The 24,159-nt window shown below is 41.2% G+C and overlaps 1 protein-coding gene across 2 annotated transcripts in view; it reads right to left on the bottom strand.

The window, feature by feature from the left end:
* Positions 1–11,010, bottom strand: part of SLC30A9 (solute carrier family 30 member 9) — a 44,670-nt gene extending 33,660 nt beyond the window's left edge. For both annotated transcript variants that reach the window (XM_080936106.1, XM_080936107.1), the window contains exons 1-2: positions 10,788–11,010; positions 3,034–3,198 (exon numbers count right to left, since the gene is read on the bottom strand). In XM_080936106.1, the coding sequence (XP_080792232.1) occupies positions 3,034–3,198; positions 10,788–10,890 (268 nt within the window). In that variant the 5' untranslated portion in view covers positions 10,891–11,010. The remainder of the gene's footprint in view (positions 1–3,033; positions 3,199–10,787) is intronic.
* Positions 11,011–24,159: the final 13,149 nt, after the last annotated feature.

Below are 24,159 nucleotides of genomic sequence, written 5' to 3'. Positions count from 1 at the left end.
AGGAACTAAGAGACTCAATACACTTTTTATTTCTTCAGCCACTAATATTCAACTCTAAAAATTTAATCAATCAATGATATATGCATATATGGGCACATGTGTGAGTGCACATACGTGTGTGCTATGGTATGTATGTGGAAGTAAGAGGATTTATTAGAATGGTTTACAGGCTCTGGTTCAACCAGTTCAATAATGGCTGTCTGTCTAACAATGGAAGGTCCAAGAGTCCAAGTTGTTCAGTATATGAGGCTGGATTTTTCAGTAGCTCTTCAGCATATGTTAGAATCTAGAAGAAGTAGGCTCTAATGCCAGTGAAGGAATGGGCTTGGCTAGCAGGCAAAGAGGTAGCTTTCTTCTTTCATATCCTTTGGCTACCAGCCAAAGGTGTGGCCCAGATTAAAGGTGAGTCTTCCCACCTCAAAGATCTAGAATAGAAGTGGGTTTTCCCACTTCAAATGATTTCAATTAAAAAAAAAAAATCTCATAAGCATGCCCAGCCATTTATTTAGTTAATTCCAGATGTAATCAAGATGACCAATATTATCCATCACCACAGTAGGGGTACCTTGATAGTGAAGATATTGATTTTTTTTTATTTGAATAGATTCTGATCTGGGATAAATGGAAGACAAAGGGAAGCCCTAAAAAGTAGGGATATGATCTACTTTTAAAGCCCATACTGCTCTCTGGAAAACAGATACAGAAGGAAAGAATGGAAGCAGGGTGTGATGGTTTGAATGAGAATGGCTGCCCTACACTCACATATTTGAATGCTTACTTTCCAGCTGATGAACTGTTCAGGAAGGATTAGGAGGTGTGGCCTTGTTAGAAGAGATGTGTTGATTGCGGTGGGCTTTGAGGTTTCAAAAGCCCACAGAGCAGGCCCAGTGTCTCTTTCTCTGCTTGCTGCCTGCCAACCAGGCATGTGTGCTTTCTCATCTGCCACCACACTCCCCACCCTCTGAATCTGTAAGTAAGCTTTCTTTTATAAAGAGTTTCCTTGGCCACAGTTCTCCTCACAGCAACAGAGCAATAATTGAGACACAGAGCATCCAGGGAGACAACTACTGCAATAATCCAGCTCAGGGAAGAGGATGTTTCAACAATAGACTAGCAATTATGAAACCAGTGGGCTTGCAGATTCATAGCATAGTCAATCTCTTAACTGGTCACTATATCTGGTAAGGTATTCAATGGGTCCCTAAGGGTTAGATATCCAAAACAATTCATTTTATTAAAAATATCCTCTCACTTTGATATTTCCAATTTTTTAAACGTTGTTTTATTATGAGGGAGAGCACAGTACACACACATGCCACAGCACAGATGTGGAAATCAGAGACCAGCTCTACGGTTGGATCTTTCCTTCTAACTTCACCTGGATTATGGAAACTGGCCTCAGGTCCCCAAGCTTGTACTTTTATCCACTAAGCCACCTTGCTAGCCTTGCATTTGTGATTTTAGGAATCAATGAAATCATTTACACAATTGGCATCTTTTCGTCACATGACTTTCTCTTTCATTAACTCAATTACCAAGTTCTAATTAGTTCATCTACTCATTTTTAAAAAGTATTGTTTATATTTGAAGATGTAACTCAATATAATCTATAGCACTTGCCTAGCACATGCAAGGCTCTGGATTAGAAGGAAAAAGAAAAAGAAAAGCCTTGTCATTAATACTGTTTTCAGGTTGCCTCCTTTGTAATCTGTTTGCTATTTTGCAACAAGCTATACTTCCAAATTTTTAAAAACAAATTCAGCCTCTGCTCAGGACTCCTCTCAAATACTGACAGCTATCCTACTGGGGCATATCTGTGAAGCCACACCCGAAGCATTGGCCAGTGCCATACATCTTACCTGGCAAGGGAGTGTACATCAGTCAGGGTCCCCACCCAGTTCTGTCTCCTGCCTGGGAAGCAGAGAACCTGGCTGCAGGCTCTTGCTGTAAGTTTTAAGCCAGTCTGGCATCTTAATGAGATCTTATCTCAAAGAAATAAAAAAAGCAAAACTAAAAAACAAAACAAAACAATAACAAAAATGCTGATGGGCTAGTTAGATGTCTCAGTGAACAAAGGTACTTTTCATGTAAGCCTGATGATGCAGATTTGACCCTCCAAAACTACATAAAGATGGAAGGAGTGCCAACTTCAAAGTTGTCCTCTGAGCTCTACATGTGCAAGAAGTGTATGCATGTATGTACACACACACACACACACACACACACACACACACACACACACACACACACACAAATGTGTGAGGTCCTAGGTTCAAAAGAAAGGAATAAACAAATAACAACAACAAAAAGTATAAGAATGCCAATGTATGTTCTACAGAAGTGAATAGAACTAAAATATTAGCCAATAAATAGTACATCAGTTTGTTAGCGTTAAGGCATTCTTTGTAGTTACCAAAGAAACTTAAACATCAATCATCTTTGGCCTTTGAGGTAGTAATAGAATATATAACTTTCCTATAAACATGGAAGTTATAGATACTATTTTAAAAAAGATTTTAAAGTACTATATAGTTCATCTATACATATATACACTCTGACCCAAGAAATCAAAGCTACACATATTTTCAAATATATGGGGGTCACTTAGACAATAAGCTTTATGCCATAACCATAGAGGACAAATTTTGTAACAAAACAGAACACAAAGACCTAGCAAGGTTTAAAAAGTATGGAAACCATTAGGAATGAAAAAATAATCACACACACAACAGAGTAAACAACACTTACAAACTTTATGCAAACAAACTGAAGCCTGTATGTGTGCACACGTGTACACCCTTGTTTGTATCTATGAGTGCAGATATGTGTGCCCAAGTGTGTGTGGTCCAATAACTTCAGGATTTAGTCCTCACCTTCCATCTGTTTGAAACATTGTTTCACACACACACACACACACACACACACCAGTCCAGACAGTTTTACAGGCACATTTTGTTATTAAAGAAGTAAATAATTTTACACTTCCCCAATGTACAAGAAAAATTTAAAAACTAAGAGCAAGTTTATACATACCTGTTTGCGTAAGTAAAGATTTGTCAGCTCTTGGAGTTTGTGAGTCCTGCCCTCCTTTCTGGACATTCGTACAATACAACTTGACTTGACTTAGAATAGATATATGCGGGTGAATGTTGGGAACCATGTATGTAAAGCTTTCAAATGTCATTAAATTCTTCCATCCTAAGGGGAAAAAAGGCACTTTAATTTCAAACATTTAACAAATCACATGCTTGAATTTCCTTAGTATTATAGGAATCAAATAGTTCAAATTTTCCCTTATATTTGTATTTATGTTAATAAGCAAACTTTAAAAATATGTATGAAATCAAGTAAAACATTCATATTCAGTTTTCCAAAAGGTAATACGTAGTACATAACAGACACTCTCTTATTTTGTATGCTGGTTGCATGTTTTTTAAAAAGCCAGTATAATGTATTTTTAGAATAGCAGAATCTGGTATAAGACAGCCAAAATGTCTTCCTACTTAAAATTATCCCATGTCTTCTCACAAGCTGGAGATTTAGTCCAGTCATATAACAACCAATAAATGAACTGTGGGACTGGAGAGACAGCTCAGTGGCTAAGAACATTCACTCCCCTTCTGAAGGGCCTAAGTTTGATTCCCAGCACCAACATGAGAACATGAAGGCTCTCAACGGTCTGGTGCCCTCTTCTGGAGTGCAGATGTGCATATGTATACATTTATGTACAAAATATATACATATGCACAATATATATATATAAATAAGCCTTTGTTAAAAGATGTCTTTAAATAAACAAATTCTATTAGTAGTCATCCCTATTGTCTGATTCTTTTACATTTTTTAAAAATTATTTTTAATTATTTATTATTTATTTAATGTATATGAACACACTGTAGCTGTCTTCAGACACACCAGAAGAGGGCATCAGACCCCTTAACAGATGGTTGTGAGCTGCCCATAACAGATGGAGTTGCTGGGAATTGAACTCAGCATCTCTGGAAGAGTAGCCAGTGCTCTTAACCACTGAGCCATCTCTCCAGCCCTCTATGGAACCTTTAATTGAGAGAATGAGAGACATGAAATACTTCAGCTGTTGCATCTTGGTTGACAGTGGCTTAACTGGACCAACATGGAAGAAGAGACTCAGCAGTTGTTCTGGAGTGACAGGAAACAAGCTTCTACTCTCCTATTTATGTGTCACTGTGTGCGCTCAGATTTCCAGTTTTTCAAAGAACTCAAGAACTATTTAGACAAAATCAGTATTTTCTAATGTTTATAAAACCAACCGTGTCATTAGAGAGTGAGTGGGCAGGCACTGAGTGAGCACTGAAGACCTGACACTCGGTCAGGGGACACAGCTTGGTGGTACGGCCTTACTGTCCATCCTCAGCACCACTGGAGGTAGAGAAACAGTGTCCAACTGCTAAAAACTTAAATTTCCAAAACACTAACTGATGTATGTCGTCTGCAGGAAGAGGACTTGTAAAATAAAGAAGGCTTTTCTTGTGGCTCAAAGACTGTCAAGAATAAAAGTCACAGTGAGCCCTGCAGATAACCAGAAAGCATGAGGTGTTCAAGCAGACACAAAGACCCAGTCAAGCTGTAGGCTGCTCATTGGTTTTGAGCGAAACTTCCTGCTGTCAATGTATTCTTTAGTCTACTTGGCAAATTGCTGAGGGTCTAATGTGGTTTTGGTTATGTGTATTTCTAAAAGCTAAATGAGAAAAATAGCAGTAGAGGATTCCTGCACAAGAAATATGTGGCATACCAAACCTATCTCCTTCACTGTGGCCACTGTTATTCTTGAGGCAAAATAGGAAGACTATGAAAATACAAAAGGAAATTAGGGAACATGAGAGCAGGGAACAGTGGCACATACCATTAACCCCAGCACTCAGCAAGGCAAAGGACGAGGCAGAGAGGCAGAGAGGCAGAGAGGCAGAGTTCTGTGAGTGTGAGGCCAGCCTGGTCTACATACCAAATTCTAGGCCAGCCAAGGCTGCATAGTGAAACCCTATGCTAAAAATAATTAATGAGGATGAGGATGAGAATGATAAATTAAGGGATCCTGAAAGGTCACAAAAGCCCTGGACTTTGGGACCTAGTTTGCCTTTCCTGATGACTAAGAATCAAAACAAAAATTTCAGCAATACTGATAAAGTCAAAATTGCCTACAGACATAATATGTATTTTCCTAAAAACATCCAAAAATGTTTATTTAGGGCCAACTGTTTGTAACCTCAAGTTTTAGCATTCCTCCCACCACAAAATCTGAACAGTAAACCTTAACACCACTGAGAGAGAGGGAAATAAGAGATAAGAAAGGGAGGGAGGGAGGGAAGGAGGGAGGGAGGGAGGGAGGGAGGGATGGCTCAATGGAGAAAAGCAATAAGAACCAACTCAAGAATTTTGTCTCCTAACTTCCACAAGTATACCATGGCATATATGCTCGTATACTTACACACACACACAGCAGCTACAGCCACACAGTAACAACAATAATAATATTAACTTTCTAAAGAAAGAAAAAGTCTTTAACTAGTTGTCACAAACATGAGATTTCATTTCTATGAATAGACCCAAACAAGGACCACATACTATGCCTGAGATCTATTTGGACCATTTTTAAAGCTATATAATATATTTAAATTTTCAATTTACATTCTTTAAATGTTAATAAACTAAGCTGTTCATGTGAATTCCTTCCCTAGTTTTCTAGTCTGAACTTTTTTGCTTGAATTCCCATAGCAGTGCCTAACCTACCCTATGTATCCTACATTTCAGTGGGTCTAAAGGCTTCTCAGAAGATGAGGAAAACACCTTGAAGTGAAGTCTCTTTGAGGGCTGCTTATTCTGAGCTGGGATTGCACCTCAGCAGCAGAGCTCTGAGCCCCAGGTTTGGTCATGACACAGTAAAGGGAAAAACTCATTCAGTATCTAATTTCCCTTTATTTATGACAATGTCTACTGCTATTCAATGCTAGAAACCTTTATTCATTGAGCAGTTTTAAAACTGTAGCCTTCTAATATGATGACTTCTTCAATAGCACAGTGTAAGTCAGCCTCAGACCTTAACTTCCCTTTTATGCACCAATTCTCAAAATGGTGTGTTGACTGGCACACTGCAGAGGTGGCATGATTTTAGCTTGCAGATAATTACAATTCCAGATTTCAGTATGATTTGCTGTATATTTCAATCCACTTCAGTCATTGAGTTGAGTAATGCTCAAATGGCCTCATTTCTGGCCAGTAGAGGTCTCTTCAAATCCTTTTAATACTATACAGTTATCTTAGCTCCCTTCCTAGCTGTCTGGAAACATCCTTCAGTTTTGATTTCAATAGTATTTCAGGTATCAACAGCTATCAGCATACCTTTAGCATTAATTCACAACTGAAAACTGCTTATAGGCTAAAAACTACATGGGCCCACATGGGATTCAACGAAATCAATATAATTCTAACCTAGCAATGGAAAACATAATCAATCACTTGCAGGGTGAATTGCTGGCAGAAATACAGTAAAACATACTTCCTAATCTTAGCAGCCTTTCTTCAAGGTGACATGTAAAATTAGCTACATATGGCACATTAATCTTTTGTCTGGCACTCACTGCTCTGCCACACTGAACAGGGCTCTTACTGCTGCACACCTAAGAACTGTTTTATCCAAACTGCACTTACTGGTGTGTTACCAGTTTAGTCATGACAGTCAGGGACTAGTCACAAGTCTCTGCTTTTACTTTGTTTCTCTGACTCCTAATAACCACTGCTACTGTTTATTGCTTGCCCTCTCTCCCCAATCTAGCTTGTCATCTACTACTTATTTACGTTGGCTTTCATTTGAAACCAGTAGCAAAACGCAATCTAATTTTCCTGCAAACTGACAGTTCAGTCTATTATGTATGTTTCAGCTGCATTAAAAACAAACAAACAAAAAAAACATCTGTGCTTTGAGTTTGTTTCTGGAGAATTTTATGATTTGTTATCTACATCAGTCCTCTTATCTAAGAGACTTTCAGTAGTTTCTTCCCTCCAAATTCGAATGCAGTGACATATTAAAAACTGAATAATTGCATGACTGGAGGGATGGCTCATGATTAAGAGCACTAATGCTGGCTGCTCCACAGAACTAATTAACTGGGATTCAGGGGGACTCAGAGGGATCAGGGAGCCAGTGGGGTCTGACCTAGGTCCTCTGCCTATCTGTTATGGCTGAGTAGCTTGATACTCATGTGGGATCCTAACAGTGGAGTGGGGGCTGTCCCTCCCTGACTTTTTTGCCTGCTTATGGGACCCTTTTCGTTCTACTGGGCTACCTCATCCAGCTTTGATGTGAGGGTATGCACCTAGTCTTATTGTAGCTTTTTATGTCCTGTTCAGTTGATGTCCATGGTTATTAACAGAGGGGCTGGGTAAGGTGGGTGGATCTGAGGGAAAGGGAAAGTTGGGGATGGAGACTGGGAGAAGGAAAGAAATGGGAAACTGTTGTTGGGATGTAATATATGAGAGAATTAAAAAAACAAAACAAAAAACCTTGTCATGATTCCCATTTTATAATGTTACATGAAAAAGGGACTCTAACTCAATATGGTTTCAATCACTAAAAAATGATTTGATAAACTGCCTGAATTATATCTGAATTATATGTAATTTTTACATTACTTTTCCTTATTTTAAAAATGTGTACAATAGGCTAGGTGTGGTGTGCATACCTTTAATCCTAGCATTCAGGAGGGAAAGGCAGGCAGATCTCTGAGTTTGAGGCCAGTCTGGTCTACTTAGTGTGTTCTAGGACAGCTAAGGCTGTACAGAGGCCCAGTCTCAAACAAAAAAACAAAACAAAACAAAACCAAAAGGTATACCATATAGAAACTAAAACGTAACTACAAATAAACTATCTGGAGCTTAATTAAGACCTTAATGGGGGGCTGGAAAGATGACTCAGTGGTTAAGAGCACTAACTGCTCTTCCAGAGGTCCTGAGTTTAATTCCCAGCAACCACATGGTGGCTCACAACCATCTGTAATGGATCAAATACCTTTTGGTGTATCTAAAGACAGGTACAGTATATGCATACAAATAAAATAAATAAATCTTAAAAGAAAAAAAAACGATCTTAATGGGGACTGAAGAGATGGTTCGGTGGTTAAGAGCATTTCCAGAGGACCTTGGTTCAATTCCCTGCATCCAGTTGGCAGCTAACAATCTTCTACAACTCTAATTCCAGAAAATCCCATACTCTCTTCTTGCTTCCAAGAGCATTACACACATGTAATGCACAGATATACATTGTAGGCAAAACATTCATACACATAAAAATGTTAAAACAATACATTATTTTAGAAGAGGTCTTATTAACAGCACTGTCAGATTATGACAGACTGTTCAATATTAGCAATCAGTAGCCCCAGTTTAATTGGTCTCCTGCCAACACTCCAGGAAATCCTGCCTACTCATCTAGCAAGCAAAGGTGTAAGTAAGATAGAACAGCCCAGCCCAGGACAATGTGACTGACAGCTTTAATACACAGCATAAAGGCCACCCTCACTTCTTTTGAAAAAGGCAATAAAAGTGCACACTGACAAATCCCTGCGTTACAACTTGAATTATGGCTCTTCTGCCTTTTTTTTTTTAAGATTTATTTATTTTATGTATATGATTACACTGTATTTGTCCTCAGACACACCAGAAGAGGGCATAAGATCTCATTACAGATGGTGTGAGCCACCATGTAGTTGTTGGGAACTGAACTCAGGACCTCTGGAAGAACAAATAGTGCTCTTAACCACTGATCCATCTCGCCAGCCCAGCTCTACTGTCTTGCTTAATTACTTCAACATTTGCTAAAAAAAAAAAAAAAAAGTAAAAAGTAAAAATAGCCTGCGATTCTAAGACTTGGGGGATAGAGGCAGGAGAATGACAAGTTTGAGGTCAGCCTAGGATAAATGTTAAGACCTTGTCTCTAAAAGATGGGGAGGGAGGTAAAGTCAATAAAAGCATCTAACATAATATAAATACTATAACTAAAAATGTTCTAGTGTAGTAGTAGTAAACTAAGATGCACATTTCAGTATGTATTTATTTATTGTAAATTATTTTAAATGCAATTGTTAGGGCACAGGGCACAAACCTCTTTACGTTCCCTTTACACAGAGAATAACTACCTCCTAAAACAGTGTTCAAGTTTGCTTCCAATCAGTACAGGAGAGTTCCTGCATCTCCCACAAAGAGTATCATATCATCGGTAAGAAAATCTTAAGAGGATAAAAATATGGTGTAGCGGCTAAGTACTGCATATGCCAATAATTCTAGCTCCATGTGACTCAATGCCCTCTGTTGGCTTCCACGTGCACATACTGGCACATGATTTTTAAAAATTTAACCATAGTTTTGATTGCTCTTACAAATACTGTAACAAAACTTCCACAAAGGTGATGTTTTAAATCTAAAAGGGTGGTAAGTGTAAAAACGTATTTTTTTTTTTTTTTTTTTTTTTTTTTTTTTTTTTTTTTTTTTAAGTAATAAACATCTTAAAGAACTCCTAAATGGAGAGACAGGTAATTACTATCTGAGCTGCACAGAATGAGACAAAGAGCATTACACTTTTGGCTCGGGGACAGCTACCCAGAATAAGTACTACCCAAATGACACTACTGCGACTCACTTCACCAACACTGAGGACACTTGGGACAACAATTAACAGCCACTATATGAATTTCTGTGTAATATGCCAAAGGGAGTTTTAGAATAGAGTATATAAACAGAAGATTCATTCTGTTTATAAGGCAGTCAGGCATACTGCCGCTACGGGAAAACTAGCTACTCTGTCATTAACAACAACAAACTAACACGGTGGTATTGCAATCAATTCATTTGCAACCTTAGGAGCCAGTTTTTAATAAGGGACGACTATATTCTACCTTATCTGCCCAGCACAGGAGTCTGTCACTGCTTTTATCAAAAGCCTGAATGGCTGCAGCTTTTGCCTTCCACTTCAAGTTTTTGAAGGCTGAATGTTTGAGAAACGTTTTCGCAAATCCCCAAGAATCTGGGGGATCGGGTTAGCGGTGGATTTGGCCTGACCTCTCCTTCGGGGCTCTGCTGTAAGTCCTCCGTGTCAAGTTGTGACATGTCAAGATACGGGAACAAAGGAGGTGAACTGAAATATACCTTTTACAGGTTCGATGCTACTTTAGAAACGCTCCAACAACTTTAATCTGAGAAAGCGATGCTGAAGAAGATGAGAACTCAATCACACCCCGCGCCCAGGTTTACGTACAGTTTCAGGGGACACTTTTTTTTCACCAAAAGAATTGTTCGATATAACTACAAAGTTCTGTGGGTTTCCTGTCCCCAAACTATGCTCATTCGATGACTGTGAGAAACCCTCACCTGAAGAATCCATGTGACAGCCACTTTGTTTTAGGGAGACTTAAGAAAATGAGATGGCACTAAGAAAAAGAACAGCGCGAGGGTATCTCACTCAACCTAAGCAGCAGCTGAACTGCGGCGGCGAGCTCAAGGGACCCTCCAAGTTGGTGGAATCCGCCATTTCCCACGGCCCGTTTGGGTCACCCTGGGTCACCGCGGTGCGCCTTAAGACCTCCCGGTCTGGAGGCCCGCCTCGGGGTGTCCCTACGCCGGCTGGCCGCCGTGGGGGCTCTGTAGCCACGGCTCGCTAGGACACCTGTGAGGACCATGCGAGGCCGTCAGGCTCCGGTTGGAGAAGGGCAGGATGGCTAACGGCCGAGACCAGGCGCGGCCTCCACCGGTCCGTCACTCACCCTGGCTGCGGCCGCGGGCCGCTGCCCGGCCGCCACCGAGCCTACAGAGCGCTGCCCAGCTGCACCTGTGCGCCGCGGCGCCGGCGGCCAAGCCCGGAAACATCCTGGCCGGGCAGAGGCCCTCACTCGGACACCGCCTCCTGCCTCCGAGCCACCCGCCGTAACAACTGACGCCATAGACCGGACCCCAGCGAACACGGATGTGTGCGCCGCGGCCGGCGGCCTCGGCGACCCGGAAGTTGTGGCGCGGTGGCGGAAGTGACGGAAGATGTCGACTGGGGGCGGGGCTTCTGGCCAGCCGCAGTGTGTACGATGTGCGCTGCCACCTGCGATTGACATTTGCAAGTCCGTGTCACGTCCAGAGAGACGGACTCCGGGTCGTGGGGAGTAGGAAGAGAAGGCAGGGTTTAGTCTCTGTCCCCGTCCCTTTTGAACCCTCTGCACCTCTCTGTCCAGCACCGTGGTCGCCTTGCGGATCACTCAACCTCAGCGCCTTAGAGGCGAGCATAAAACTAGAAGTCGCAATACTGTGTGTACCCGAAGATGGAGCAAGTTTCAAACAGCCTGGTCTCAGAGAGAAACCTGAACACATTCTGTTAACTGTTCCCATGTCAGGTTCATTCAGTTCTTAGCTTACGCCTTCTTTGACCACCCTAACTATAGTTAACGTGGTTATTACTTTTAAGACGTTGCCCTGTATACTTTTCTTCAAAAATACCACTACCGAAATTATTGCCCCCGGAATAGAGAATAGATATATGGATCCTGGATCCTGTGCAGTTTTATATTACTGTATTCCAGGGGCTAAGTTAATACCTACCTGATCAAATAAATAGAATGGAATGTGGATGACCACTTCTTTTACAGATTAATCTAAAGCACTTAGTGAAAGTACTACAAAATAAAAAAACTTAATGGAAAATTAGTGCAAATCAATAAACGGGGAAACCAACCACTTTGAGTGGACTTGAGGCTCCCTTCACAGGAGGAGAGGAATCCACCTTTGTTAAGCAGGTCAAAGCCCATGGATGTCAAGGCAGTGGGCTCTAGTAAAAAAGCTATTGCAGCTATCTGGATAAATGTATTATAGTCTGACCTCCCCCCAACTGTAGCCATTTAGTTCCATGCCTGCCAGTTATTTCCTGTTACTACTGAAACATGCCTGCCAGTCACTGACACACAGAAGTAACTTGGCTCAAGAACATGCTGACCACATCATACCCTGGTTTTGTCCTGTACTGTATGAGTTTTGCTAATCTTAAGAAATCCCACAAGGCTTTCCGTAGGACCCATCACATCAAAGATCAATAGGAACTGTTATGTCTAAAATGGCTTGAGTCAGAGCTGATCACCGGGCAGCTCTTCCCACACTTACACATGAGCTCACTGTGGGTTTTGTGGCTGACACTGAAGAATGCTACCAATAAGCTAAAATGTTATGATTTCTCTCAAGGTCCTGAAATTCCCGTTCACCACCCATCCTCCTTACTCAGGACCAGTCAGCTTAAAGGTTAGCTGATGATACTTTGCCTAGTAAGCCAACTGCTCCCCTATTGCCCGTTCGCATCTGTTTTTTCCTAGAAAAAGTCTACACTAGCAGACTAGCACCACAATTTTTCCTTCTTATGGACCTGGACATCCAGTATTATGATATGATTTCAATAAACTATTCTTGGTTAACTGGGGTGCTGTATGTATGGTTTGAGTGGCGAATTCCAGAACCCCAACAAATGGATACGATATTCTGGTTAACTTGCCTTCTAAGTAAGTATGAGTGTGCCACAGAGTAGCTGCTGTTAGCTTTAAACAGAGCAGTTTGGTTTTATTTTTCTTTTGCAGTGGTCAATGAAGACTGCAGAAACAGCCAACTGATCAAAGAACTGAGACTAAATGACTATTGAATGCCTAGCCATAAACAGAAACGTTTGTATCGCTCCTTCCAAAGCCCAGGGAACATTCTGGAAGAAGGGGTGGACTAAAAGTAAATGCCAGAGGAAGTGAAGTAGAAGGCAACACTGACTTCCGGTCTCAGGAAACACTGACTTCCAGTCTCACATCCTTGGTGTGATTACTCTCACAAGACTGGGTGCATCAACATGTGTCAAAGTAAGAGAATGGGGGTTTGGGGTCCCGCCCTTCCCTGATAATTTATACACAATGGTTGCTAGGGGGAGAGAGAGAAATTTGATAGCAAGACTTCACCCATTCACCTGTAAATCACCCTGATGAAACTCATTAGATGTCACTCACAGAGGCAGGCGCATGCGCATCAAAGCTCACTGGAAAAAGGAAGGGAGTTAGCAGGAGTGGGCAGAGGACAAGAGGGTAACAGGTGCGTAAATATGATCTAAATACACTGCACATAAAATGTCATAATAAATCCTTTATGGATGATTAATATGTGCTTATAAAAGCTTAATGGGAATCAACACAAGGGTTTTGCTGTTCTTCGGATTGGGAGTTTTGTTTTGAGATAAGGTCTCACATTTAGCCCAGGATAGCTTGGCACTCACTTTGTACCTGTAGTCACTATGTACTGTTGAATTCATTGTACCTCACCTACCTTTCACTTTCTAAATTAGTGATTACTTTCTTTGGAAGAAAGTGTAAAGTATTTCAAAAGACGTTGACATTGTAGTCTACATTTTCTGACATATAGGTTAGGTCAATGTGAATATTTCCCTCTAGAACATTTTCATGACATTTTATGCATTATTATGATTTTAGATTGTCTAAATTGAGAATTTTTTTTAAACAGAAGCTTAAATGTGAAGTATTTTATCAGATAGACAAAAACAGAAGTAGAAAATCATGAAGTACCATTCTGGATTCTCATACACTGTACTTTCTACAAGGTGTTTCCAATGAAGTTGCATTTTATCAGGCACTTTAAACCAAGCTGGCTGTACTTGGTATCATCCCGTCTACTTCTGGGACAATGATGGTTGTAGCCATTAAACAAGCCTGGCTTGGCTATCTATCTGGAAAATGGACTTAGATGGTTCATTACAATAAAGAGAATGGTTTACTGAGGCTTTCCAACTTGGGTACAGATATATCTGCAGGAATTGTGTTCTTTTCCCCTTCAGGATTAGTGTGGAAGGACCTTAGCAACCTGAAATTTTTAAGAGGTTTACACATGGCTGCATAAAGGGACCATCAGACCACAACCAAGGGTGTTGGTCTCCACTACATGACCACAGTCAGAGATAGAATGGATCTGCAGACACATTTTCTATGTACAGGCAAATCTTTCCTGCATAGTCAACAAACTGTTCATATTGTTTCAAACCACATTGTTAATCCCTGCCTCTATTTTTCAAAGACACTGAGATATCTGTCTTTATTTAGTATGAATGAGGTAGATCATGAAATAAGACTCAGGACCTCTATTACTCCAAATATGTATGCTCTGAAAAGCAATGTTGTGAGGCAAGGAGAATGCATTGGGTTTGTTAGTCTATGCACATATATGCATGTGTGTGCTGTATAGAGGCTAGAGGTTAGTTCCAGGTGTCTTCTTCTATCTCTACATTTTATATTTAAGATCATATTTACGGGTGCATTGTGTAGATGAGCAGATGGTACGGCGTGCCTTTGGAAGGCAGAAAATACTTGGAGGAGTTTCCACCAGGTGGGTTCCAGAGACAGATCTCAGGTCATTTCATTCATCACGTGTGGTGACATGTGCCTTATCTGCAGAACCATCCTGCCAGCCCCTCTGACTTACTTTTAAATTTTCTTTTAAAATTTTTCTTTGCATTGTGGGCTCATGATGGGGAGAGCACGTGCCATTTCAGGAATGTGAAGGTCCAAGGACAACCTTGTGATGTTACTTATCTCCTACCTTTATGTGGGACCTGGGTTTGAGATTCATGTCATCAGCCTGATGCAGCATGCAGTTTAACCTGTTGAGCCATCTCCAGAGCCAAGAAAAGGTTTTGTGGGGGATTTTGGCCACAGGTGCTTTGTTTCATAAACAGGATCTCAATAGAGCATTGCAGAGAGACGAAGCATAGATCTAGTCTGATCAGATAATAGGGAGTTTTTGAACTAAATCTGAGGATTATATGAGGACTAAAATTAAGTACCTGGGATAAAAAATTTCATGACTAAGGGGCTGACAGCTAAAGGAGCTTCAGTTTGAAAAAACAACATGTGTAGAAAACAGGAAGCTCCCTGCTTGTGCCTCCCAAGAGTCTTAGTCAAGCAGGTTAGAGCTTTGTCTCACCTATGCACTGTGGACATCTTTAGACTGGGATTGTTTCTCTCATCTTCTTACATAATGGCATGGGGCGGAGAGTATGTGTAGTGAATAAAGGGATGGAAATTTAAGACCAGCTTTAATTATCCAGTCTGTCTAACCCTTCTTTGAGAAGGATAAAGGTGACATTTCTATGAAATCTCTCTAATTTCTACCCTACACAGTGAACTTTCAATGCACTTCCTCATCTTCTGGTCAACTTCCCTTCTTTCTCAATATAAATAAATCTTGGGGTCCCCCCTCATCCCATTCTTTCCTCTCCCCTCTTTCTTTTGTTCACTAAGGGTGGTTTTGAACTGGCAGGAACTCCTGACCTCAGCTTCCTGACTGCTGGGACTGTTTGAACAACATAAACACATTCCTTATTTGTTTTACTTTTTTCCTAACACCTCAAACATTCCTTTTCTTGTCACTGGGAAACTTGTCATTGGAAATACTTGTGGGACATTACTCTTCTGATTGTTGATTTAAAAAGAAAAGCAGTTGAAATTATCCCGGTGTTAGTACTGATCTTAGACATGCCTTGTCTACTTTTGGACATAGTTCTAGAGAAACTGAAATAAGACAATCTCATTCCTGCCCTGTTTTCTGTTAGGAGCAGATACTGCAGAAAGGAGGCCAAAGCATGGTCTGCTTTTGCCTTTAGGAGACGAGGCCTTTGCTGTGCCTGGGAGACTGGAAACAAGCTTGGCCACTTTGGTTTTATTACAATAAGGAACAAATTCACCGAAGCATCCAATGTTCCTCTGCACAAGAGAAGAAAACCTTAAGGAGCAAAAGGTTTCCCAAAGAACTGAGGCCCAAGGAAGAGGCTGATAAACAGAAACAGAAGAATAACTCAAAACTTGGAGCTAAATGTTCTTTTGAAAGGTTATAAATATAAAATATCAAAGAATTATTACTAAACCCACGTGCCTTTGACAAGTGAATTGCAATCAGAGGTCAAGGTACAAAAAGGAATTATTAACTTGAACCATAGCAGAGCCTACATGTTGCTTTAGCAACGTTTGCACCCTTGCTTTTTCTGAGAATGGACTCACACCCTTATTCTTTTTCCATGAAAATAAGGTTTTTAGTAGTTAACCTACCACTGCCCCCTTGCCAGACAATAGTGGAGGCTGCAGTCAAGATTCACACCCTTATTCCCTTTCCACGGGGGGGAAATAATCCCAGTTCTTAACTTTAGCCCTCTCCCTAGCCAACAAGGAAGGTTTTGCTTCCAGTTAAGGGTCTAGACTATTACTTGCCAGGTCAAATGAAAGTCAGACACTTTTAGATGCGCAGAAGCATTGCTGTAGGTAGTCCTTCATCCTCACCTCATTTAGATGGTAGAAGGAAGTAAGTGGAGGTGAAGGAGATTTGAAGTGAGAAATTCTCTACCCCCCACCTGTGTGGAAACCATGGCCCAGTGGCCCACTCTGCCTTGGCCTAAGGGACTTCCTTGAGTAAATAATTCTCAGGAGAATCATAAAATGTGCTGACTGATAGCCATCTGACCCTCTGGAAAGTCCCAGTTAGGGTCCTGACGCATATGTTCACTAACCAACAGGTTTAAAGGTCAATAGGCTTAGCCAATGAATTTAAATTATAACCTTGCTGATGTAACCTGTTCCCCTAAAGAGTATAAAAACCTGCTTGTAACAGCCTTTTGGAGTCGTCTCTCCTCAGGATGTAGGCTACCCAGTGCACTGGACTAATAAACCTCTTGCTTTTGCATCGATTCCCAATCTCTTCTCATTCATGGGAGCCTCAGATATATAAGACTCAATCTGGATCTTACAGAGGGAGGGAATTGCTTGAGCCTAGAATCCTGAGGTCAGTGCAGCACTCCTAGAAACAGATGGAAATCCGAGCAAGGCCCAGCAAGGGAAGTCATTAAGCTTAACATTTCATGTGTGGGAGGGATGTTGAGAGGATTCAGCAGCTCAATGGCTGCTACATCAGAAACAAACTGTGGGAAGGGGAACACAAAGTAGAAGTGTAAGGAAGCTACTGCTAAAGTCTAGGTAAGAGACGAATGCATTTTCTGTTCCCGTGGTAACCGAAGCTGGTGACATATTCTGGGGATATTTGAAAGTGCACCTGGCAATTTGGGGACAGAGGACTTGTGAGACATCCTAATGACATGTTTGAGTTGATGCATTACTGGTGATATAAGGCCTTCTGCAGAGATGGTTTTATAGTTCACGCTACCTGATGTAGGAAACGAGATGTTATCGTTAATATGCAGAAACTGTTTAATAACTATCAGGTGGGAGGTGGCTAGGTGTGTGAAGACCTCAGATTCCCCAAACCCACATAAAACGTTGGTTGTGATAGTACACATCTCTAATTCTAGCCTTCCTATGGTGAGACAAGAGGTAGAGACAGGTGAACCCTTAGAAACTCATGGACCCATAACCCTGGAGATCCTGTTTTGAACAAGGTGCAAGGTAAGCACCCATGTCTAAGGCTTCCTCTGGCCTCCACGTGTACACCACAGCATGCTTGCGTCCCTACTATGCCCAAGACATAGTAGACTTGAGTTTGCAGAGACAATTAGCGTTAAAAGAGGTGGTGAGGACATCCCAAGCACACAGGCCTGATGTGCTTACAAGAGCAGAAGGCAGTCAGGCTGCATGAAAACTTAAATACATAAATAAATGCCGCAGGAGTAAGCCTAGCTCTTGGACTTCCCGGGCCTCCAGAAGCAGGAAACTATAAACTTGTTGAAGTCACCCAGTCTAAGAGACTTTGCTATGGTCATCCAAGTTAATTTCATAAGGGAAACATCACTTAATCTATAGCAAAGCAGTCTTTAGTTGGCCAGTTTAACACAAAAGAAGTCTAAGAATGTTCAGTCATAATTTCATATTTAGGTCACGGAGTCTAACCACAAAGTTGAAAAGCACTTGTCACTGATTTTACATATCCAGCTTGTCCTTAAGTTCCATCAGGGCCATGAGGTCTTGCACTCTGGGGAGCAACATGTGTGATGTGACAGCCAGCAGAGACACTCCAAAGAGCGTTTTCATGTAGGACATGACATGAATAACACAAATACCAGGCTGAAAAGACTCAGAATGGGAAAAACGACACAGGCCAATTAGCATGTCTGTCAGCTGCTGAAATGTTTCAGGTTAAACAAAGCATTCAAAATGAACCTTTTCATTTTTTTTTTTTTTTATATTTACGGTGCTGGGATGGACCCCATGATTTTTTTACATAGTAACACAAAGCACATACTACCAATGACCTACACCCCAAGTTCCTTTTTATCGTTTTTAATGTGGCTAGCAGAAAACCTAAAATTACCTACGTGGCTGGCATTGCATTTCTACTAAACACACATACACCACCACTAGATATAGGTCACCCTGAAGTACTCCTTCCTTCAAGGTTAGCTACAAATCTCTTTCAAGTCGTGGAATTAAGGAATCCCTCTCCGCTCCGACTGGTCCTGACTGGTTCCGAGCGTGCGGTGACGGCAGCGGTGGCGGGGTGGAGGTAGTCTAGGGCGTGTGTGCACACCTGCCTGAATGTGGAGGTTGGAGGGCAGAAGATGCTCAGCTTCGTCACTCTCCACACTTTCCCCTTGAGACAGGGTCTCTCACTGTTCCTGAAGTTACTTATGTCCCTGCCTCCCACAGTGCTAGGGGTACAGGTGCACATGGCTGTGCTGAGGTTTTCACATTTGGGGGTGGGGGGATTCGAATTCCAGTCCGAATGTTTGCACAGTAAGCACTCCTACCTGGTGAGCCATCTCCCCTGCCCTCCAGCTGGTTTAACATCAACAGGGGGCAGGTTTCAAAATGTGTGTGTGTGACACTGAAGAGTAGAATCTTCATGATGCCTAGAGAAATATATCTACCGCAATTAAGTCTTTTCTCGTGATATTTTTCTACTTAGTATTGTTTTTTTTTTTTTAATCCTTTGGTTATTACATTAACCTTTAGAGATTCAACATCCTAAAAAATGGGACTGATTCGAAAACCATATTTATAATATATACTTTAATATCTGGGTCCTGTATTACTTTTTTCTAAGTGTTTCCAAGAGAAACAGATTTTTCAAGCGATTAGATGTAGTCCCTAAGGTGACAGGCAGTGCTGACATATGGTTTCCTGTGACACGTTTATCATCACATCACAGTATCAATCATGTTTGCAAGCTCCAAAATTTAAGTTTGGAAATCTAAAAATTTAAAACCCAAGGAGGTTATATTGATCATTACAACTATCCCCTATTACTATATAGAGCTATGGTTGTTTTTTGACTGGGTTATAAGTACACAGGAAATTATGTTAGTCAGTTTAGTCAATGAAGCAATCTGCAGAACTGTTCTGAATTATAGATGACGGTGAGAATGACAGCCAAAATTTAGTTTCTGTATGCAAAGCACTGCTAAAATTGTTTGACTCATTTATCATTTATCGTCTTCCAAAATATGATGTGTTGCCAGCATGCCAATACAGGCACACAATTAAAATGCAACTGAGACCAGTCCTACCCGACTTCAAATCCCTGACCACGGCCAGATTCCATGGTCTTCCAATGCCATGAGGCTTCTGATGATGTCTTCCTAAGGCAGGCATAAAATGTATCTCAGACACATTCTCTGCATGTCAGAGACGCGCTGAGCATTTCATGAACTACTTCTGATTCCTACTTATATATTCACTGGGGAAAATTTGAAAGAGTGGTGTCTTTTAATCATTTGCTCATTTTAAAGATATAATTTCTGCCAAGAGCACTTCTATTTAGACAAGTGTGAAGTTTCAGAGTAAGTGTACTTCTGAATCCTACCTGCACACATCTCTGGAATGGGCAGGCTGAAGCACCCACCCTACTGTTAACACAAGTTTTTGTACTGGAATGGGGAGAATTTTTGAATAGGTCCAAAGTTTAGTTTCTTTTTTTGCTGGAGATTAAACCTAAAGTCTTGCAAATGTTCAACCCAAGCTCTTTCACTGGGCTACAGGCCCAGCCCCGAGATTCATTTCCCACTGAAATAAACCACAGGGGTCACAGGAATTAAGCAACCCTGACTCACCCAATCTCTCTTTCTTTCTCTCTGTCTCTCTCTCTCTCTCAGCACCTTACAAACACCAGGTGTCCCAGCCTAAAGCAAAGTGTAGAAATGGCCCTCTGGAAAAAAAAAATCTTTACTATCCACAAATACTTTCCACTGACACCACACCAAGAAATCTTTTTTTTTTCTACTAGCCACATTTTACAAATGAGGAAATTAGGTCCAGGAAAGTAAGAAAAGTAGGTCCAAATGCCCGACTTGTAATTTCTGACAGACATTTCTGAGACAGGGTTTCATATAGTTCAGGATAACCACAAACTTGCAATCTATCTAAGGCTTGAACTCCTGTCTCCAACTCTCAAGCATTGGGATTACTGTAGGCTAACATGCCTACTTTTTGACATGACTCCTGGTTGTGTGTGCATAACTTCTTCATGTTTTAATATTGGAATGCTAAATGAGATCTACAGTGTATGATTTTGATATTCAGAGTTTGGAGGTTGGTGCTAGGAAATTAACCTCAGGCCTTTGTTTATGCTAAGTCAACACAGTCCCAATGAATTATTAGCTCTAACATTTGCTCACCTTTGTGTTAAAAATGTACTCTCAATTCAGTCTCTCCACTTCTGTGCATGTGCATGCCCACGTGTGGAGGCCAGAGGACATCAAATGTCCTCTTACTGCCTTTTCACTGAACCTGGGTCCACAGGAACTTTTCAGCTAGGGTTGTGGCCAGTAAACTTCAGCAATCCAACTGTCTCTACTTTCTGAGAACAGGGATTTGGCACTGGAGACTACACTTGTCTTTTTAAGTGGATGCTAGGAGTCCAAACTTAGGTCTTCTAGACTGTGTAACAAGCAATGTCACTCAGAGCCATCTCTCTAATCCCCTTTCCAGTTACTGTTAATAAGTCAGGTAGCTAATTATTGTTTGTTAGGACTCACCATCAACACTCAACAGCAACAGAAGTATTAAAAGATTGTGCACCTCTGTGCCTTTGCTAACTATTCCACCATGCTGGCTAGTTAATCAAAACTTCATTTTGTTGATGTCTGAGACAGGGTCTTGTTCAGTAGATCATGCCGACTTCACATTTGCAGCAAGTCTCCTGCCCCAGCCTCTCAAATGATATGATTATAAGCCTGTATCACCAATCCTTTAGGATTACCCTTTATTCTGTGGCTGAGCTCCAGATCAGTCCCTTGCTTGTATGTTAGTATTCCCTTCACCTGCAGGACTTACTCTGGCTGTTTCTGGTGAAGCTGGACATGAAAACACCACACTTGGTTCAGCAAGACAGCTTAGTGGTAGGCAAAGTCACTGCCTGCTAATCCTGACAAAGTGTGATTCCTAGAACCCCGACAGTGGGAAAAGGGGGGCAAGGGGAGACCAAGCTTGCAAGCTGTTACCTGACCACAGGCACACCACCGCACAGATTTGTGACCATTTGTGTGCACATACAAATAAGACTTTGGGAACCTTAGTGTAATCCCTTAAGAGGGGAATTACAGCACTTGCAATCTAATACTTGTGAGGTGAAGGAGGAATCAGCAGTTCAAGCTTGAACTCCAGGAAACTAGAGTAGGTGAGAATTAAATAAAAAAGCAAATCTCTCGTGCTAATCACTTCCCCAAGGGGGCAGAGCTGCTGCTGTCTCTGTTCTCGCTCTGAGGGCAGTCAAGGGAAGAAAGCCAGTGCAGTCCTTTACTAAGAGACAGCAACACTTCCCCTTCCCTTCAGTGGAAAGGAAGGGTTTAAGTTTATAACTCACTGGTCATACTCCATCTCTGAGGGAACTCAAGGCAGGAACCTGAAGGCAAGAACTGAAGGGGAGCTGCTGCTTACTAAAGCCTTACTCCTCATGGTTTAGCTATTCTGCTTTCATTGACAATCCACCCGCCAGGGGCAGCACCGCCTACAGTGGGCTGGCCTCTTCTACATCAATTGTTAATCAAGAAAATGGTCCACAGGCTCACCTGCAGTCGGTCTGATGGAGGCATTGTTTTTTTAACTGCGGTTCCTCTTCCCAGTTAAGTCTAGGTTTGTGTTAAGCTGACACACACACACACACACACACACACACACACACACAAAACCAGCCAGCATAAGTGATCCCTTGTCAACTTGACAAACACACCACCATTCAATTATAAGCTTTGTCTCATTTGTTCCCAGGTTGTCATGCTGACATTATATTAGTATCACAATATAAAAAATAACTTTAAGAATACCAGACTTAAAAAAGATCCAATTGTACAAATTTGATCTCTTCAAGCACCTATAAAGCCAAGAATAAGTTACATACTTCCTCATTCCAAGAGGGAAAAGTCAAGAGCACAGTTAAATCCAATAAAAACAAAACTGAAGTCCAACAGGAAAGCTCGGCATCTGTCTAGAACTCACGGTCTTCTGGGCTCCGAGCGCTTGAGCAGCTCTACTCTCTGGCTCGGCCATCCACAGAACACACTGCTTGTCCCCTGGGCTCAGGCCTGTTCCACTTCACAGCTACTGTATGTCTCAGAAATAATCTTCCATAAAATCTTTAGGAAGGGGCTGAAAAGTTAGCCCAGTGGTACTCACTGTTCTTCCAGTGAAGAACTTCTGCCTTACAAGCACCTGTAACTCCAGGTTTCTGATACCTTCTGACCTCCACAGGCACCAGGCACAATTGAGGTACTTACACAAAGAAAACACCCACACATAAAAGAATAAATTCATCTTTAGAAAGTTTAAAAAATCAGTTTTTCTTAGCTTTCATGTAATGCTGGAGAACAAATCAGGGTCTCGAGTGTGTACACTAGAGAAGGGTGTTGTTGCTCCACACGCCCCAGACCTTATGTTCTGAGTGACCAATTTTTCCTACTTATATAACTCTAGTTCTGCCCCGACCCCCTCTTGACAAGCTCCCTGTACACCCTTTTAGAGCTGAGGATCAAACTCAGGGTTCTTGAGATTGCACTAATGAGCTAAATTCCCCATATATGGATAAAGAATTAAACTACTATTTTTCACCTATCAGAATTGCTTTTATATAAAACTGATGTTTTAAAAGATTTATTTTATGTATGAGTGTTCCTTCTGCATGTTCACCTACACACCAGAAGAGGGCATCAGATCCCATTACAGATGGTTGTGAGCTACCATGTGGCTGCTGGGACTTGAACTCAAGACCTCTGGAAGAAGAGTCAGTGCTCTTAACCGCTGAGCCACCTCTAGCCCTGACACAGATCTTTCTAATGTCTTTTAGACTGCATTAAGTGGAAAAGAATTTATATAACTGGCTTATAGAATATATACGGGCTGTCCAAACAACACAGAAAATATACCTAGAAGGAAAATGGACTTCTGTTATCTGATGTTGTCGGATAACTTTGGATGTACTGTATATTGAGAGTAAATGAAGTATACACACTTCATTCAAGAAATGAGAGTGTACAGAGCCAAGCAACTGCGCTATCCAGTGTCATCTCTCAGCACGCACTGTATCATGCACTTTTCCCACGGAAGAGCATCAGCAGCGGCACAGTATCGCTATGATCTGTGGGACGGGGCAGCAGACGCATACAACAGGCAATTAGGAACAAAAGAAAGCTGAGTTCTGTCTGTCAACGTACTTGTGCAACATAGCATTTCTAAACCTGCTTAAATCCAGGAAGACTTTTATTATACAATTTGGCTTTACATCAATAAAATGTTAGGTAAAACATTATAGATGAAGGAAGAACAATTTAATTTGTATTGAAATAAATATTAAGACATACAAAGCACATACAGTGAAAAAAAAGTCACAATAAATTCCAGGTGGAGACATGACTTTGTGCAGTCACCAAAGAAAGCCCTTGATACTTCCAATTTCACACCATCAAATTTATCATTCTTGCTGATTTAAGCAGAACACAAAACAAATATGGATCCTAGGGCTTACTTCCACCAGGACCAGCATGGATAATTTACTACAGTGATCCAATTTGAAGATCAGCAGGGACCAGTAAATTGCTGCATAAAAGAAAGCGAATGTGGGCCTTTTTCCTTAGTGTCAGCAGGCTGCGATTATTATGTTTATTACATTTTCTCCAAAGGACTCCACATTTTCTCA

Source organism: Micromys minutus, assembly GCF_963924665.1.
Source record: "Micromys minutus genome assembly, chromosome: 1".
NCBI lineage: Eukaryota > Metazoa > Chordata > Mammalia > Rodentia > Muridae > Micromys > Micromys minutus.
Note: the sequence above shows the minus strand (reverse complement) of the source record. Positions and strands in the feature narration are given on the sequence as shown.